Source organism: Acanthopagrus latus, chromosome 14, assembly GCF_904848185.1.
Source record: "Acanthopagrus latus isolate v.2019 chromosome 14, fAcaLat1.1, whole genome shotgun sequence".
Classification (NCBI taxonomy): Eukaryota; Metazoa; Chordata; class Actinopteri; order Spariformes; family Sparidae; genus Acanthopagrus; species Acanthopagrus latus.
In genome coordinates, this window is record NC_051052.1 from 12,500,476 (window position 1) to 12,521,007 (window position 20,532).

General features: G+C 43.4%; 1 protein-coding gene across 6 annotated transcripts in view; it reads right to left on the reverse strand.

Moving 5' to 3' along the window:
* Positions 1 to 13,927, reverse strand: part of LOC119032130 (ninjurin-2-like) — a 30,186-nt gene extending 16,259 nt beyond the window's left edge. For all 6 annotated transcript variants that reach the window (XM_037120946.1, XM_037120947.1, XM_037120945.1 and 3 more), the window contains exon 1: positions 13,670 to 13,927. In XM_037120946.1, coding sequence (XP_036976841.1) covers positions 13,670 to 13,765 — 96 coding nt within the window. In that variant the 5' untranslated portion in view covers positions 13,766 to 13,927. The remainder of the gene's footprint in view (positions 1 to 13,669) is intronic.
* Between the last annotated feature and the right edge of the window lie 6,605 nt (positions 13,928 to 20,532).

Consider the following 20,532-nt stretch of genomic DNA (forward strand, 5'->3'; position numbering starts at 1 on the left):
GATGTACAGATATAAGCAAAAGAAATGACCCTCTTTGAGTAATAAGACAGAGTTTGAGAGGTGCCTCTGAGCTTAATCTCGATTTAATGTACGGTCTGACCCAGGAGTCACTTCATTTAAAGTTAAGACAGCAATGTGATAGCAGTTACAAGACACTGTACCATGAGAATGATTTTGATGGTTTTATCATAGGATAAATAAGTTAATTGTGTTTTAAGCGGCTTGATCACATAAGTCAGGTAAGCCCTGGAGTGGAGTAACTACTAAAGTGGTTACACAACATGTCCTAATATTGTTTATTGTTTGGTGTAATCATCACTCACCGAACCAAAAAGTCGGTTTGCCACATTATGATCTTTACTTACAGTCACATTGGAGTGGCTGTATCCAAAACAAACAAGGCAAGAGGAGTGTGGGAGGGGCACACTTCTCCAGGATGTGTGTGTGTGTGTGTGCGTGTGTGTACTGTAAATAGCTGTACTGTACCGTGCATGTTGCTGTGTTTTGGAGTTGTGCCCTCGGGGACGAGGCGTGGTGCACACAGGTGTAAAGAAGAGAGCGGAAGGTTTCCGAGATTGTGAAATGACACTTTAATATATTTTTCTTTGGTGTGTCACTCTCGCTCTCTGCAGAGCGGGGTGTTTTGTTTTTTCTTCCCAGAGATGAGCCGGAGCTGTTTGGAGTTTAAGCCTCCCTAAGGCGCACAAGCTCTCAGGCCTCGGCCATGTGTGACATCGCAGGACATTCCTCCCAGCGGCTTCCTGGCTTTCATGGCTCGGCCTTCATCACCATCCACAACACACACTTCCTTCCTCTGTGTTTGTGTGTATGTGGGCATTCAAACTTCCCGAGTTCCACAAATGCTGCATTTTTCTCTGCTGTATCCCCTAATGTGAGACTTTTAAAGAGACGGATGGACAGATATAGACACTGCCTGGGGTTGAATCGTGTAAATAGAAATGGAAAAATACCCGACATGAAACGTTAAAGAGAGTATGGGGAAAAAAACAACCATGTTTATTATTTACAGATGAACTTTACTTAACAATTTATGGGTCTTTTATTAATCTTAAAAACAGCAACTGTGCATTCTGAAGAAATTTGGGGGTTTTCTGTCACCCAAGGGAACTATAAGAAAATTCACAAAGGAACAAGGCAGATACAAAACACCCAGCAACAAACACTGTCAGTTTTACATTTAGTCATGGGAACACTACACTAACTTTAAGGAAATATAAAAATAAGTAGTCTTTTATTAATACCTGTATTACCAAAATGAGGAAGTAATTTCAAACTGAGACAAGATGGACTGGACTATAATTCTGATTAGGGCTGTCAAACTAAAAAACAGATTTTCACTGCACGACTGTCGTCACCAAAAGAATCCATGGAAATGATATCAACAATACGTATATAAATATATCAGTCACATTTATATCTAACATCATTTGTTGTGTGTTTTTAGCAGATGAACTACATTTAAAATATGAGAGTACGGAGGCGGAGAGAGTTATGTGACGAAATGTTGAACTTATGAGATAAATATTGAGACTATATCTCATAACTATGAGTTTTCTATCTCTTATTTCTAACTTTCATAAAAATCTCATAAATTTGACCTTGCATTCAACAGTTTTGACTTTATGTTTGTTGTTGTTTTTTTGTTTTTTTTTGCTTTACATCTACCAGTTTCATTATAATTTCTACTTTTTCATTCATCATATGACTTTTAATTTGATTTTTTCCTTTAAATGGCAAGAAATGGACATCCATTGTTGCTAAAGTCCTGATTCAGATTTTAGTAATTGCTTCACATAATGGATAACTAGGTAAAAAGTTAGTGTGGAGATCAGTTCAACACAACTCCGTCTCAGGAACAAAGACCACACCTCGTCCGTCCTCTAATATTAACCCTTGGACCTCCCCTTCACTTCTCTTATCCCTCTGTCAATCTCTCATGCATCCCCTCGCCCAACCTGCTATTCCAGCCATCTTATTTGCCTACATGGCATAGCATTTATCAGCGAGCAGATATTTCAAGTAGCACTCTAGAGACCATCGTTAAAAAAAAAAACCCGTTGGCAGAAAGCTTGGCTGGCAGTTTTCACCTCCGTCCCTGCCAACATTCTATTTACACGAGATGTGACAGGTGGAAATCTACTGTGGCCAAGTGCTTTACGAGCGTAGCGCACACCTCTTTGCACAACAGTCACCTGCGCCTGGATGCCTGCTTAACCTGTCAGAAATGGCCAGCCACGCAGCAAGGTCGCAGCGGCTTTACCTCTGTGCATACATACACCTGAACCTGTGCTCGACTTTGCTGTTATGTCTATAAGCTCGCATAGCATGTCAATGAGGCAAAGCAGCGGGAAAGAGGCTGCGGGCGCCTTTGATCATGTCGGAACAAACAGCCACTGCGATGGCATGTTTTATGTCATCTTGTCAATGAGTCCGCTGATACAGTGTGCCTGACATGGGTAAGTCATGCATGACAAGATGCAGGCAGATACTGTGTGTGAAAGGAACATATAGGAACATACCTGGAGGCGGTGAAGTGTGAGACTGTGTGTCTGTCTATGAGAGACTGTCTATGAGACACACACACACACACACACGTACGTCCTGACGATTCAACTGTCCATAAGTCTCAGCAAACATGGTCTCACACACACACACATGCTGTTACTTGCTATGACTTTATGACAACAAAGCGTGTACCGACACATTTTACATTTTATCTCATTATTATGATGAATTATGACTTTTTATATCATAACTTTACTTTTAATCTCCTAATTTGTGTTTGTTTTAATCTGACAATAAACATACATGCACACACTGTTATTTCCTATGAATTCATGAGGTCAAAGTGTTTTAAGTGTATCAACCCATTTTACATGCATAAAATGCGACACTAGTTACTGCGTAAGTACTGCAATTGACTGGCCTCCGTAAACATACAGGGAAGTTTATTTGTTATGGTGCTAACAGTCATGATGATTTGTAAGGCCGATGTGGTAACACCAGAAGTAATATTTATATAGCTGATGTTCAACACACTGTTATCACAGCGTAGAAAATCCCCTACAGATTTATGACTGTTATCGCCAAAGAAACAGAAGAAAACAGGAAAAATCACAGTCTAGCTCCCTGGTTACCAAGAGTTTGGCAATGTGCTGATGATCAACATGGATCTAAGAGCTCTCTGATGAAAACTACCTCAACCGGCAATCATTTCATTCAGTTAACCACAAGTGTTTAATCGCCATGATGGAAGTTTTCCACAAAGACAAATCTCTCAACATTCAGCTCCATGTTTGATTTCTGCTTCTTAGTCTAGCGTGTGCACCTGACAGAGGTGCAAGATTGCACATCAGTTGTTACAATTTTTACAGTTCATCCTCTGGGGACCATGAATGTCTGTACCAACTATCACATATTCATTCGACAGCGTCCTTGAAACATCTGTAGCAAAATTCATGGCAATCCATACAACGGTTGTCAGGATATTTTACAATCGACCACAAATGTAAACCTGCCGGGGGCTATAGAGGAAAGGTCAGACGTTCACCGAAGTCAGAGAGATTCGTCCTCTGGGGGCCATAAATATCTGCACAGAATATCATGGGAGTACATCCCGTAGTCGTAGAGATAAATCAGTCTGGAAAGGAAAAGTGGGCGGCGGACCGACCAATACATGACATTTTGTTCAAGAAGATGTAACTGTTTTACCTAATTTGTTTTCATTGAGTCATTGATAATTATATGAAAGGGAAAAAAATATTTTCTTCTTCTTTTCTATACTATCTAATCTGTTTTATTTTGATTTCAAATAGCGGTCAGTGACTTTGTATGTGTGTTAGTGAGCGGCTACTCTTCTAGGAGGAGTTAATGCTGTTTGTTTTCCACTGTAGAGGTCAAAGGGCAGACGGATATTCCTGAACGAGCAACACACACACTCTGTCCCCAATAACACAGTTACACGAGCACGAGGCACAAACATAAACACAATGGATCAGTGAAGGTGACTAACCCTCAGTCGGGGTATTTATTTAGGTCCTCGGAGACTCTTAAACATGATGCGTGTGTTTGTACAGAGCGGGCTTATGTATACAGAATGCTGAGAAAAAAATGCTGTGAAACCTTTTTATGTGTCCGGTCATGGGGAAGTTTCAAAACACAACATGTGAGACTGGAGCTTGTGAAAATAGAAAACCGCAAAAAAAAAAAAAAAAAAAACAATTGGTTGCATCATGAAGTTTTGCTGAGTATAAAATGAAGTTGCTAATAGCCGACAATTTGTTAAAAAAAGTTCTGTCCAAATTTCTCTCCAAAGACACCACATCCAAAGCTGACCTTTCTCCTCGCACATTTTTCCAAGTTATGGGAGAATATCTGCAAAATCTCAGATTTAATATGCAATTATTTTCACATCAACTAAAAATAGAGAGTGTGTTCTCTTTAGACTTGGTCGATGCCTTCGTGGTTCTCTCGGAGAGGACCGTCAATTACAGACAGCCTTTGTCTCGCTCCTCGCTGTGATCTCATTGTGTCGAAATCAACAATAGTCCCATGTGTGCAGCAGGCACCGGGCGACATCAGCATCGGCGCCTGGATGAGGTAAGACAGAACCTCACCCGCCTCCCACACTCGTTCTCCCCCCCATCACTCCTGCCATGTGCCAGCCATTCTCTGGAAACGTATTTAAAAATCACAAATGAGCTCACCGGCTACGTCAGTCTGTCTCATTAACTCGAATGGTTGCATGTTCACACACAAAGCTTGATCCGTGGTTTTACAAGGTTAGTTTTCATTTGAATACAACTGAGATCTTAATTAACTTTTTTAGGCATTTTGTGATATGTTATGGATTTTTGTAACAAAAAAAGCCTTTCTGGAGTAAAGTAACTGTGCTTAATGGCTAACTGTGGTTGCTCACTCTACTTTTTGCTCTGTTTTTGGTCTCCACCTCCTCCTCAGGGAAACATCTGGCACTTTAGCAGCTAAATGCTCCACTGTGTTCACCTGCTGCTCACCAGCCGTGTCTGTCAGCGCCATGTTGCATCTGGACACAACACTGATGAGAGCATTCAAAACAGGGAAGTCAAAACAATCTGCTGAAAGACACGAAACGTCCAACAGGGGTTTGTCACGTTGGTTATCATGAGCGACCCATTTATATAAACGGCCAGGTCACCAGGATAACATTTCAGAATTGTACGTTTCTGACATGGCATTTGTACGACAAGCGAGAGATCGCTGTTCAAGACTACTTCAAGACCATTTTTCAACCAATACAAGGACAGTGGGACATTTTTGAGCTGTCTTTGTGGTGACCAAACTGGGTATTTTTCAGACTTCACGTGATTTTTCCTAACCCAAATCAAGTGGGTTTCTTTGCCTTTACCTAACTAGACCTAACTATGCACAATATAAAATAAGTTGAAACATAACCATGGTTTGTTGGTTTTGCAACTTTTTGTGCAATTCCAACATCCATGCTAGCAACTGGATTTACCTTTGATCCATGTTGATTCCAGCAGCTTTAAAGTTTTATTTACATATGGAAATAAATCAATGACCTAAATAAACTGATGAAGACCACATATAAAGGCTTTAATCTCATTGTGGTTCTGGCGTTGGCCCACGCACTCAGACCCTGCACATGCTCACACACATATATGTACATATGTCAGCCTGACGGTTAATACATACACATGCCCCCTAAACCCACATAGGACTGACCAGAAACATAAACACTGGGATCGTACGCCAAACACACACACACACACACACACTTTGTGTTATCCGATGACCTAACACTCACGCTGGAAGAAAGGAAAACACAGATAGAGTGAGGTCTGTATCTACCTCTCCCATTGCTATAAACACACACACACACACACACACACACACCACGCTGGCATGCTGCCCACTGCATAGCAACACATTTAATCAACAAACACAAGAGGTCAGATTCTGTGCGTGTGTGTTAGTTTGTAGCCAGATGATCCTTTTTTTTGCTTTATTTCTACTTGCCAACTTACCTCCCTCTCTTCCCTTCCCTTCCCCGTTTGAAGCCTCTATTAAAGGAACAGTTCGACATTTTTCTTTTACTTTTACTTGCTTTCAGAGAATCAAATGATGAATACTAAATGCACAGACTTGATGCATTATACCCCCACAACACAAAGCCTCTAAAGCATTGTATATGTTTACGACGTTGTCCATGTTTATGTCTATTTCTATGTGAATGTCTTTCCACATGTGCGCGGCTGTGTTTGGCTGGGATCCAAGCACAGCACACAGCACACTAGGACCTCTGTGAGATTTAAATGAAGTGAGTGGAACCTCAAAACCGCGGCAGTTACATGTGCAGTTGATAAGCGACTCTGAAATTAAATCCATTTTTATGAATTCTGAGAAAAACTGTTAAACGGCTACATGTTTTTTTTGTTTTTTGTTTTACGAGGAGGGTGTGTATTTAAAGTGGAAAGTCTGTGAAAACATGAACTGGGATTCATGATTCTAGTGTGTATTTGTGATTTATGTGTGTCTCCGCACTTGTGTGACTGAGTTATGTGTTGTGAGTAATATCGTCCCAGCGGGGGAGCCTCGGCGCTTGAGAGGGGGTTTCCTGTTTCTTTCTTGGCAGAAACGGCTGGAACAAGTGGAGGAGGAACAAAAGTGTGACACAACACTCTTCGCCTTACGCTGCGTCTTGTGATTGTTTTGCGTGTGTACACTGTACAAAATATTACAGTGATTTTACAATAAACTACTCGCTGACAACTGCAGCAAATCCACAGGAGTGTGCTGTTGTTATGTTACAGTAATGCTGATTTGAATCAAAGTGAAAATACAGCATTTTGTGTAAAATCACATGAGGATACTTTAATAAACATAAACTGTAGTTATTATACTAAACATATTTGCAATTCATTTACAGTTACATTATAGCAATTTACTGTGTTTTCATGTTAACCCCACCAGATTTGCTTGTTAGCATGTTAGCCTGTGTGCTTTGTTGGACCACTTGTAGGTCTGTTAGCATGTTGTTAGCCTTTAGCATGTTAGCATGTGTACCTTGTTGGGCCACCTGTTAGCCTGTGCTGTGTCCTTATTACACTTTTCCTTCTAATATAACTATTTAACTTGTTTTGGTCTACAGTCACTTTATCACACTTGAATTCAAAGTTGCAGCAGTTTACTGAAATATTCCATCTCAAAGAAGATCATATTCAGTTTGACAAATTACTTCTTTATTAAATTTATGCCACGGCAAGTCCAGAGTGAGTCTTTCATTGGTTGAAACATAACTTCCAAGTACACGTTGGACTCCACAAATACCACTCAAATGGAAGGGAATGAGCAGACTTGCATGTTCATGATGAGAACACTTGTGTCTTATTTCTGCTGTGCGTCACTCTGTGACACAATAATTGTGGGTTTGTTATACAGAGAGAGCAGGAGACATGAAGACTGGTATGTGTGTGTGTGTGTTAACCTAATTGTTTGTATACGGTGGGATCCAAAGTTTCGTCTGGTACCACTCATCCCGGCTTTTCACACACGCTCCACTCTTTAAACCGACTAAAAATCTTTGCGTGTTTCTGCGCACACACGCACAAAACAGCAGCGAATTGAGCTCTTTTCCCGTAAGGCTGTTTGGGATTCAAACCGAGTGAGCTGTCATTTCCCCCGACCAAAATGAAAAGAAAACACACACTCCCCTCCCTGGACGGGGGGAAGAAGAGGAAAGGCAGGAATGGACAGAAATGAAGAGGGGGTAATAAAAAAAAATAAAAAGAGAAGAAGAAGACAAACAGGAATGTATGGGGAAGAGAGAGGAAGAGACCAAACTGGAGAGAGAACAAAAACAAAGCAGAGAAAAGAAAGTAAATAGTGCATATCCACCTTGGAAATGAAATAAAATGACACAAAGACACACCAACTTGTGTCTTGTGTCTATCTCTATAAAAGTAGATAGGTAGTAAGAGTAAATACACTTGAAACAAAGACAAAAATAGAGTTTGAACACAGATGGATACTACTCAGAAACATGTGTAAAATATTTCTGCTTGGCAGTGACTTTAAGAAGCTACTATGTCACTAAAACCGATTACATAATACAGGTGCTGACAGTCAGATATGTTTCTGTTAAGAGATGACTGCTGGAATGATACCAGCAATGGTTTGAGCAATAGGCCAGGGATCAAAATATGTTATTGGGGTGTCGACCGATTCATTCAACCACCACTATTCTCAGATGGTGGCAGTAGTATCTCTCTTTTTTTAATGTCGGCCAAAAGCCATTTTAAAAAATACCAAATTTAAGCATTTTTCATGAAACCGAGCCACTGAATTCTGATGCGACTTCAGACGCCCGTGCCGTGTTTTCAACATCTATCCGTGTAAGCGTGGATGTTGCCTCACACAGGTGCCGTTCACACTCGGCGCAACAGGATATGAGGCGGGCTTGCGAGCAGAAAGGTCAGGGGTTAGATTCCCGGAGCAGCAGGATAAATCTGGGCTGGGGGAATGAAAGGGCAGCACTCGCCTCTTCCTCATTCCCACCACTGAGATGCCCTTTAGCAATGGCCTTTCCAGGTGTGTAACAGTGAAAAGCGAGCATGAGCTAATCCTAAGAGAAGAGCTCTGAACTCCGGTGTGCTTTGAGGACACACTGGCAACTGACGGCCCCCGCCTTGTCAATTTTGTGATGCGGTACAGCAAGACCACGTTCCCAGCTGGTGTCACCTACAGGGTCTTAAAATGTTGATACAAATTAACCTACTACATTTAAATTTGCATGGATGAGTAAAATATCTACATCTTTAAAAAGAATTATTACAGCAAGGAAAAGGGAAAGTTTTAGTCCCAGAGTCATGACGTTCCCACAAACTGTACTGTATTATACCGATTAAGGACCGTTGTGACGCCAGGTAGCTAACTAACTTCCAGCACATGTAATGGAACATACGCTTCACCTGTATTCCATTTCTGTCATAGCGTACACATACATGAGACACATTTACCATAGTTTGGACGCACAGAGCCAACCTCAAATGACACGCTTACACACCTATTACACAACGGCCGTCATTAGAAGACGAGGCTCGGTCGGGTCTCTGATGAAAGTTTCCTGGAATCACACACGCACACACACAGGCGCACACACCCACACTCACACACTTTCTCGTACTTCACACCCACACTCAGAATGTGACATTTGCCGTGTGGGGGCCAAGACGGGGTTACACACACACGCACACACATGCACACACACACACGTAATGTCAAAGAGAGGTAGCAGCAATGTATTCTGGGAGGTGAGAAAAGTGGGAAGGAGATGAGAGGGACGGTGGTCAGGGAGGGACACGCAGCACCAGTCGACACGAGAGAAACTATTCCAACGCAGGACAGACAGCACCCGAGACTGCGGTTTAAATACGTTGTTGCTATTGTTTTGAGGCACGTAGGCCCGTTGTTATTAATATGGTCTGTATTGTTGTGTGCATGACTGACGTGCGCGACCGGCCCCGCAGTGACCCTGCCCTCCTGCATTCTGTCACAGCCGCTCAAAGGCCGGTTGAGGCTTGTTCACGTTCAATAGGTGTCACACTTGAAGGGCTGACGTGCTTTAAACTTTCATTTTGGTTTCGCTTCTCAGACAGGAATTCCAGTTTGCTTTACTGAGCCGCTGGGCGTGTTATGGAGCGGCCGTAGTCCACTGGACCGAGTTAACGTAATCCAAACAAAGCTAGCTTCGAATCTTTTCCACCGACTTTGCATGCGTCCACTGCACAAAGACGATTTCTCTTTGTGCTCCGGCTGAATGTTTGAATACGCCCTCAGGAGATCAATTGGAATACAAATTTGTACAATATAAAAAAGTGGGTGTGAAGGGAGTTGGCTCTGGGTGAAGGATCACGCTGTTGAGTTCCCTCGAGAGGACGTGCTCCTCCGTCAGTGACTCACCAATATACCTGTTCTCAAAGTATTTACTCCATCAACCGGCCAGATTTCACGACTGTACACAGGAAGGAACGGGAGGGTGCATCAGCCGCTTGGGGAACCACCCTCCTCACCTTCGAAACAAGACTGCCATGCTTAGGAAGGCTGTGTGATTCCTATTAGCTCTGTGTTAGCCCTCCACGCCCTGCTGCTGCGCGCTATACATAGAGGGTGACTCGGAGGTGTAAAGCCTTCACACCATGGAAATAGATTCATCATAGCGCTCACACAGACTCCGCGCAAAACCTCATAAATCTGCTTTCGGCTAATTACATGCTTTCCTTTGGACTTGGTTTGAAGCTATGGTGACTATATGGTGCAAATTATATTTAAAAGTCCTACTGTAGGTGACTGGCATGTAAAGATTCCAGCTCACAACAGACTGTGTAGCACCTGCTCATATCCAAATGGGATTTAAAGGGAAGGTCCACAAGGTTCAGGTCAAGTTCATCTGATCACTAAAATCTGCTGAAGGACTCGTTGATCATGCGAAAATCCCAGAACCCCTCGGTGTGTTATTTCTACCACTGGAAGTCTCTTTAAAAAAAAATAAAAAATGGCAGAACTCGCGCAGCATCATGGGAGTTGCCATCGCTGTTAAGCAACCACCATTGCTGACAATCTATCCAATCTATCTAAGTTTTATTCATGTTCGCTGAATACCAGTTCAGTTTAAATAAATCTGAACTGTACCCAAATTTCAGTACCTAAGGAAAAAATTTCTCTGGGTGCTTTTTACAACTGATATCAAATTCCCATTATTACAGTGCTGAATATAGTAGTAAAAAAAAAAAAGGTATTGAATCCCAGATACTGCTACTGGTACCACACTGGTTCAGATCTCGGAGGTACCTGACCCCGCATGCGATGAAGTTTAAAGAATTAGCGGCTGTATTTTCTAGTTGGTTGCGTCACGCGGGTGCATGAATGAGCCGTGTCTAAATCTATAGCTGGTACTCTAGAGGATCCGTCTCGCAACTCTTTTCACACCGTCACTGACTTTAAAATTTACAACACCTGACCGCATCCTAGCCCCCTGAGTGCCGTTGGCGCGACATGACAAAGACATACGAGACGCATGACGAAGAGATCGTGGCATCAATCACAAACCGCCAACCTCGTGCGAGCCGGAGCTGGGCACACAGGATGCGTCTCGTGCTGAGAGAGCAATTCCTTAAACACACATTCGCACTTACGCTGCCACACACGTGCGCATACATCCGCTCACTTCCGGCGGATCGCACACTTCTCCCCTCACATCTGTCGACATATGATTGAGTAACCGCGGTTGAAGCGCATAGTTGTGGCGAGGACTTGGCAACCGTGAACGTAAACATTTACATTCTGAGCCACATGATATAATCAGTAGCTGTAGCGGCGGACGGTGGCCAAATGGTGCTACACGGATTATCTGTGATTAAAAGGAGCAAAGGCCTCCGGCTCTGCCAAGAGTCATGGTGGTCGCAATTCACAATCCATATTAGCCGTTTTAATTCTCCCTAATTGCTGCTGAAATGTACACCAGGCCTCTGCTTCAGCTGCTATACCTCCGTTCTATGGTTTATTGCCAGCATTAAACGCTACAACCAGGTCACTTTCTGCAAGAATAATCCCCAGCATTACAGACGCGCCTTAAATATTTATATTAGCTTATATATTTGCATATCCATTATTAATAATATTGGCACATTTCTCACTTATATGTGAGCGTGACTCATCAAATCATGAGAAGGAAACTCGAGGGCTGAAGGTATCTGTGTTCGTGTGTGTGCGTGTTTGTGATATTTCCGGAGTTCAGCTGAATGAATGAACAGAACTAGCATTCACGAGAGGTAAATTTGGAGGTGGCCAGCGAGCAGGCAAACAAGCTTATTTTTCGCTGTTACATAAATCCAGAAGGTGCAACCGCCGTAAGTGTCACCCTGCTGTCAGGGAGAGAAATCTTAGATAGGAGTTTTTCTTATTTACTGAGAAGCGTTCCTGATGGGGGATTGTATATATAAATATCAGCCTTATATCAGAATTCGCAAAAGCTGTTTAAGATTACATGCTTTTAGATTCTGGAAAAGTGTAGTCCCGTCGTTATCAAATATAAAGCTTCCTCTGCTGAAAGACCAGTTGAAAGGGAAATGGTAGAACAGTGCTATGGAACACACTTGATTGAAAGGGATGTCACTCTGTACAAACTAGTAAATAGAGAACTATTTACGAAGACTTTTTCCCAGAGGAAATGACCAAATTGTGTGTGCTTCTTGACCAACAACAGCGATACTGAATGAACAGAATTTGAAAGTGAAAACATCTTTTGGTTTAGGTTTCATGTCACCCACAACACTTTAAATACAGCGATTCTTGTATGTTCAGTGCGTCTGAAAGCTCTGACTTTAAAGCAGCGCTTGGTAGTTTTGGAGAAGAATTTCAAACTCTAAATTTAAATATTTACAATGTTAAAGACAGAATCATACAAACTCAAGGTATTTATCTCTTCCGTAACCCAATAAACAAGCTGTCAGAGGAAAATAAGGTCACCGGAACACTGTTTGATGCTAGCAAAGTGGCAGGGTCTGCCACACATAAACAAAGTAAAACAGTATGAAATTGGTTTGTCCTTTAAGGTCAGTTTGTTTAATCAGATTATTCAGATCATTTAGTTTAATTTAGGCACAAAAAACAACTACATTCTTCTCCTCTGACTGAAGTTTCTTCCCCAAAGCTACATACTGCACCTTTACACCTTCACATAAACCCAGTCTGAACTCTTTTTTTCTCCCCCCACATCTGTCACTGTCTCCATCATACACCCACACACACACACACATACCAACTGACATTTTTTTAGTCACACACACACACAGCTCTTTTTGAGTAATAGCACTTTGTTCACTGGAGACTGTGCGGCTAAATATACCAGTAACTGATAGCCCTGCTGGTTTAGGGGCAGAAGTCCTGCTGGCCTTGACATTGATACGGAAGATGAATTGCAACAGACACCAGGGAGAGTGTGTGTGTGTGTGTGTGTGTGTGTGTGTGTGTGTGTGTGTGTGTGTGTGTGTGTGTGTGTAACTGTAGAGAATGATGAGTCAAAGGATTATTTAAGGAAAGAAAACTGCTTTGAACGATGAACAAAACTTAACCAAAGGAAAAAAAAAAATCTACAAATGTGATTCTTTTAAAAATCAAACTAAAAAGCGCAGTGAAAAGTGTCTCCAGAATATTTCAGGTCACCAACTCTGCCTTCTTGGCATTAGTGAGTACCTGCTCTGTTGACCCGCTGCCCCATTACAGGACTTTATTAGCCCTTGCACCCGGGCCCTAATTGATATTTGATGGACGCCGCGATCGTAACTTAGTCTCAGACACTCGGACGAACCCGATGAGCCACACAGCAGCCCTCTGATCCTCAGCTCTCACGCAGACAGGACATACCACAGCTCTGCGGCAAAGCTAAGACAGGAGCAGCGATTCAGAGTGGCAGATAGACCAGGAGCCAGAGGACGGGGACACGAAAGAGTCAAAGGGAGAGGGCGAGAGGGAGACGAGGCCGTTGCTAAGCAGACAGAGAAGTGCGTCCATATCCTCTCCCCGTGTGTCTTACGTCCTTTTTCTGTCCCCTCTCCTTCAGTTCCACGCGTTTCTTTTCGGGTGCACTAACCTGCAGCTGGCCGCCGGCTGGCATGGTGGACCTCAACGATGTCAGGTCGATGTCTCGGCCCGTCTCCCCTCTCTCGGTCTTCCCAAGTCCCTGCATAATAAGACCCCCGACAAACGAGCGAGCAACCCGGGAACGCACAACACACACACACACACACTTGCACACCAAGAGTGTTGCCCCCACAGCGGCGAAAATGCTAATGCAAGGCTGGCAGTGGTGGTTCTGAAAGAAAATGACCCTGGACGTCAGGCACCAAGCACCAGGGCAAGGCCAGGGAGGACAGCGGAGGGACAAACAAACGGCTTATTCACCCCATCTTAGTCTCCCCCCCACGACACCCCCCACCTCCTTCTCTCTCTCTCTCTCTTACTTTCCACTCCTTCAGCATGTCTCTTTCTCCTTCTGTTCCCCCCAACGGCCCGAACCTGGGCTGGAGAAATGGACCATCAGACTGAAAACCAGGCAAATATTGTCCGAAAATTGTCCGTCTTGTGCCTGCCCATGACTCGGCCAGTGCACACCGGGTTGCATCTATTTGTGCCTGTTTGCCCAACAAAAACATTCTGCTGTATTTCCGCTAAGTTAACTGAGGTCAGATGTCTTCTCGTTAAAAAAAAAAAACAGCACTGAGGCTCCACTGTTGGGAGTTTACTGCTCTCTCACCGAGGGGGAACCCAGGCTCCGTAACAGGGACCCAAAGATACCATGGAAATGGGAGGCCGGGCCGAGTGCCACCTCGAAACCCGGACTAGTAAACTGTAAAGTATTCAGAAAAGTAACCTTCGTTTGTGCCGCTTACCGCAAGCTAACATTAGCCACCGTGAGCAAGAGGTCATACTGGACCAAGTCGGGCTGGATTCTTCAATCTTGGGTGTGTTTAAAGGGGCTCTGTGTGACAATTTGAAGCAATTGACACGTATGAATGACTTTTCATTGGCCACACATGAGCAACCTGTGGACGATTTGTATAAGTTGTTCTTCTCTGTTTATGGGACTATACGTGGCCTACTGTATCTTGATATTGCAATGATGTTTAATTAAAGGATCATTTCACCCTAAACAGTCTTTATCTACTCACCATGATGCCAGTGGGCAGTCGGATGAAGATTTGTAGTTCACAAAACACTTCTGGAGCTTCACAGCATAAAGACATTGCAGCATTTTCCTAATCACCGGAGGTAGATGGGGACTTGTTCTAAGATCCTGAATTAGCGTGTGCAACCTCTTCAGACAAGGAGCGAGCTAATGCGTTTAGCGTAGCAGCTTCTGTGAAGATCTCAGTTAAGTAAACTGGTCTATAAAAACATCATTTCAACTTAAACTGGGATCTCTGGGGCTTGGATTACGCCGGACGAGCTGTGCGGAGCCATTTTTATGTTTTTCTCAGGTGTTTTTTTTTTTGTTCTCATCTACCTCAGCTGTGAAGAAGAATGCAGCAACTCTGTTTTCCTGGACTACAAAACTTCCTCCAGACTTTCCTCCAGCGCAGGGCTGAGCGGAATTTCAACATTTTAATTTCTGGGTGAACGTACCCTTTCAATTCAGCACTGTAATTCCTTTCTCGTGTTAAGTGTTGCTTAATATTCAGCGGCCCTGACATCATTTCGAAGCCGCGCTCGAAACACAAATGTACAGACGGGCTCATTTTATATGTGTGTGTTGGCACAGCCTCGGGGTCTTGAGCTGTTGTCAATTTTCTCTCCAATAATAGATAATGTGTTTCCTCTCTTCAGTTCATAAAAGCTGAAGCATCTGGCCCCTTTCACTTCTTCTTCTTTTTTTTTTTTCTTTTTCTTTTCTGCTCTTCACACATCTCAAGCTTCCAGGAACTCTCCTTACCTCAGCTGACACTGTGTAAGACTTTTGTTTTTGTGGTTTTCCAGAATAGCTCTCCTGCTGTCTCTCAGGGATTTGGGGAGGTTTGTATAGTGGCTATCCAGTGGCACGCTGTGGAGCGTTCGACTCGTGCGCGGGACCGCCGGGCAGCTCGAGCAAACAGATTCCGAGTTAATCCCGAAATGAGAGGTTCAAAACTAAACCATCGAGCCCACAGATTTCTTTATTTCTGCGTTCCTAGAAACTGAGAGTTTACACAAGACGCCGATCACTATGCACAGCCTCCTCATTCTGTTCCTTCCTGGAAACGGAGAGCCTTAAGGCGACGCCAAGTGTGCTTTTGCCAGGTCTTCCTAGAAAGAACAACTGCTGCACAGCTGAAACACTTTAAGCTATATAGATAAATATCTTTACACCCTCTCCTGTGTGATGTTTTGACAGACAGCCAAGTTAAATGGCCAATCCTGCCGAAGAAGAAGGCCGTCTTCAAACACAGAGGAGATGAACAGGTATTTTAGGGTGATGGCTGAAAAAGGCGGCGCTTGTCAAGGGCATTCTCGACTGGTTCATACATGTATGTGGAAGCTAAACATGAAACTGTAAAGCCCATACCTGTAATTTTGCTTAACCAGTTTTTTTTTTGTTCTCCAGGATAAATAAAGCCCTCTGGGGCTTTGCTCTTGTTGTTGCACTCTTGCTTGACAGTAAACAAAGTTGTGAGGCGGTATTGCGAAACACTAACAGAACCTGCTACACAGGCTTTCTGTTTACTCATCTCTTTATCCTGAATGGGAATAGCTTCTGTGTCTATATAACAGTTATTCATAACTTTCCAAGCAAGTGGATTTCAGCTGTGATTCGCCTTGAGTCATCTGAATCCATTAAAGAAAAAAAATAACTCAAAATGTTTGTGAGCACAAAGCCACCGGGCACAGGCGAGTGAATTAATGGGGTTTATGTGATATTGCTTGCACAACAACTGCAGGCATGTCATTGGAAATGAGCTCTTAGTGAGGTGAATTTACAAGCCGACTTATAAGAACATGAGTGGGAAATCGACGGCATTTGAGAAAACACATAAACAAATTTTTTAATACATGTTGCAAACGTGTTTCCTGCAAACCCAAAAGATATTTTGATTAAGCACAGTTGCATTTTCAAGTGTGTACGATATGGCCAGTTGTCAAATTCAAACAAACAGGGGCAGTGTATCACAGGAGTAATTGCTAACGGCTGCTAACTGTACCGACCGTTAGCTAGCAAGCTCAGATAGCATGTAGGTAGCTGCTGTATTAGCAGATTCTGCCTGAACTGGGAGCATGGACCACCAGTTTTGGGATTGTTGGTGTTGTTTACTGTCGGACTATCACCTCTTTAAGTATAATGTGGCCAGGGGCTAGCTGGTTAGCATGCTAACTTCAATAGATAATCCTGTAAATGAACACTTCTACAGAAAAGGTTTATTTCTTCACATTCTCTTGATAATTTCAGGTCATTTTTTGAACATTTTAAAACCAAAATGTAGCCTAAGTTAGAGTCAGTAGCATGTCAGGCTAACTAGCGCAAAATGTACTGATTACAAGTCAAATTCACACTCAAAACAGGGGTCACTCTATCACTAGAGTAACCAATTGCTGTTGCCAAAGGTAGCTGCTGTTAGCTAGTTTGCTCATTTAACCGTGCAGCTAGGAGTTCAGAGTGGGTACTCGGGATCAGGTGAGTGTTAGCCTCTTTGTTTTAGCGTGATATCATGTAGCTATTTAGTGTCTGTTTGAGTTTCGTTTTACAGTGTTGCCATTTTACAGTAAGTTAGCTGGAAGCGTGAGTTAGCCGGACGGCACTGTCATCAAACTTCTGTCGCATGCGGTTAGGTTAGCATAATTTGGTAGCTAGTTTCAGCAAACAAAGTAGAACAGGTTGTCCTTTCAGCAAACAAAATCAAAGAACAACAGTTGAAAATTGAAAGACATGCTCTTATTTACTCCTGCTTTGAATTTGGAGTTATTGTTTTAAAAATGACAGATTATTTTGTGCTTTAAATCTGCCGCCGTTGTCTTTGCAGACAGCATGTGTACCATAAAGGTGAGTACAGGCAGAGCAACAGTGACTGTGAGGCTACTTGGTGAGCAGTCCATTAAGAGCCCAGCATGTTGGGAATGACTTGAGACTTGACTTGGACCTTTTCAAAGACTTAAAATCAGCTGTGGCGACGCGTGACACTTTGTGTAATGACACTGACTGGGGCAGACACAATCCCCCCTCTGTCTTTGTCACTCCGTCTCTTTGTCGTGCTCTCGGCCTTTGTCTCGCTCATTCGAAGTCTAACTCTCGTTCTCGCGCACAAAGATAGGGCTTCAGCAGTCGAGTGCCAGGCTGTGCTGACCTCCCGCTTTCTACCTCTGTCCGTAAGCACACATGCACATACCAACGCACACCAGCCAGACAGTGCCAGTCTCTCATTCTGGCATTGATAAAAGAGCCTCTATGCTTCATCGCCATGATGCAAACACATACACACACACACACACACACACACACACACACACACACACACACACACACACTCCAACAGACACTCTTGCTCAACAGGTAGCTTCTGATACCAGACGATAGCAGTGGACACAATCAGATCCCACGTGCCTGCAGACACACTCCAGCAGATATGTAAACATATGCGATTACACCCGCACTCATATTCAAACTTAGACAAGCGAGGGTACCCTGGGATGAGGGTGCAGCTATTACATCACAGACCAAAGTGCCATTTGTGTCACTGACAGACGTGCAGGTGCTCGTATGCTTTCATATAGTTCACCTGCTCGGCCAGACTCTGTGTGTGGTGGTTCAACATTTCCACTTACAGGCTTCCCCTGCGTCCTCCTCGGACAGACATACAGAATATTCTACGCTGAGTTGAATGAACTATCCCTTTATGTCACCCAAACACACCTCGGTGAAACGCTGCCCTATGGTGGCTGCAAAGAATGCCAGAAGTAAACGTTACGTAAAAGCGTCAAAATGTCTTGCATAACGTGAAAACCTCTTGTTATAACAATACAGCTTTCACATGTGAAAACTGATCATTTTTTTCTTTTTCTGGCGGTGATGTGCTTCTGTACATTGCAACCTGATTTTTAAGGAGGACACCGAATAACATGTAGGAGAAAACAGGGTTGTTATGAGGCGAAATGGGTCAACAATTCGTACCAATCTAAGCGCGTGTCTTCCCCCGGACCCCTGCAGCACCCATCAAACTCTTTTTATAGGACCAACACTGTGATTGCAGCAATTTTGATGCAGTCACAGCAGGAGGGCTTTGATTAAAAATGAACATAATCAGGCAGTGAGAGGGACGGGCTGCAAACAAAAGTGATCACACATGCGCCCAGACATGCACGCGCATGATACACAACCACCTAGGAGGGAAAAAAAAATGCTTTAGTTGTACTCAAAATTATTCCGATTTCAGCTTCGGATGAAAAGCGACCTATCTGTGCACACGCTGGGTGCACACACACAAACACACTAGGGGTTGCATGTTTTCTCCTGATGTTGCTGCATCCCAGGAATACAGTACTTATTTCATGGGAAACAGGAAATTAGATTTTAAAGCAGAACAGCAGATAATCGGATAATGGCGCATACCCCCTCATTTTGTGTTGTCATTCTCAAACACTCATTAAATGACCTGGTAATATCTTCCACCTGCTGAATGCCCCTCTGCGCTCACATTTCGTCGGCAACTGGGACTTGCACGTCCGTCATTGTTAAGCCCACTTGTTGACCCACCCGCACGTTTTATCTTGCACTCGCAGCTTTTTTGCAGGATTTTGGCCTCGTGGCTTTTGCTGCAAGCTGCCATTTGAGCATGAATAATAATAAGTTTGACCTATTCTGTTACCCATAATCACTAGATTTCAAAGCCATATAGTCTCTGTGACAGTTGTGGCGTGGACAGTGCAGACAGAAACACACATGCTTCCCACAGTTATTCCCCTCAGTCCAAAGGAGTCAACCGCGCCACATTTCCAAATCCTCTGCTTTAACATGATTTGATAATAGTTTCATTGCCGCTGACATTCCCCGCATTTTTTCAGCCGCCCCATGAAATCATGAGGTTAGACGAACAGAACAGGGGGTACTATTTGCGGTTATGTTTTGCCCCGCAGGCAAGCCATTACAGTAAAGTGCTAATGAAGCCGGTTGGAAACATGGCCAAACAAAGCCGTCCTAATGGGGCGAAATCAAAGTATGTAATTATCTTCTTGGGTTTTCTCTTTTCTGTAACCACTCTCGATGTTCAATCACTTTTTGTCCTCCTCTCCTCTCCTCTTCCCCTCCTCTCCTCTCTTACATAATTACAGCTCAAAACCAAACCACCATGTCATATTTAACCTACTGCTCGGCCCCCAGGGAGAGAGGGAGAGCTTGTTTATGTTAATTGCCTCCAATTTGGCGGGGGAGGGCGGGGGGGAGTCATGTGTAAGAACATGTGGAGATATATTTTGTTTGGCCCAAGAAGAATAATGGGGTTCTAACAGGCCTGTGTGTGTGTGTGTGGATGTGTGTGTGTGTGTGTGTGTGTGTGTGTGTGTGTGTGTGGGGGGGGGGGGGGGGGGGGGCACAGAGGGACTGCTAAAAAATGACACAGTGGGGAATGAAAAGATCACTGTGCGACCAGTTGAAATCTGTCAAACTATACGTTAACTGAGGAGTGACAGAAGCGGACTCTATAGTGACACGATCTGGTAGAAAGATGTACTGCGCAGTGATCTGGCCCTCAACTACAGTGCCACAGAAGTTAGGAACACTCAGGTTCCCTTACTTATATTATACATACTCTGAATGGCATTTTCATAAAGAAGAAAACAAGATTCAAACACACTTCAAATCACTTGAAAGAATATGTCCCCGTGCATACGACCACAAAGAATAAAAAGAAATGAAAACAACTGATTTGTTGTCATTTACTGTATGGCGGTATTGCACAACACAAAAACATTGCCATGGCTACCACAATTATTGAA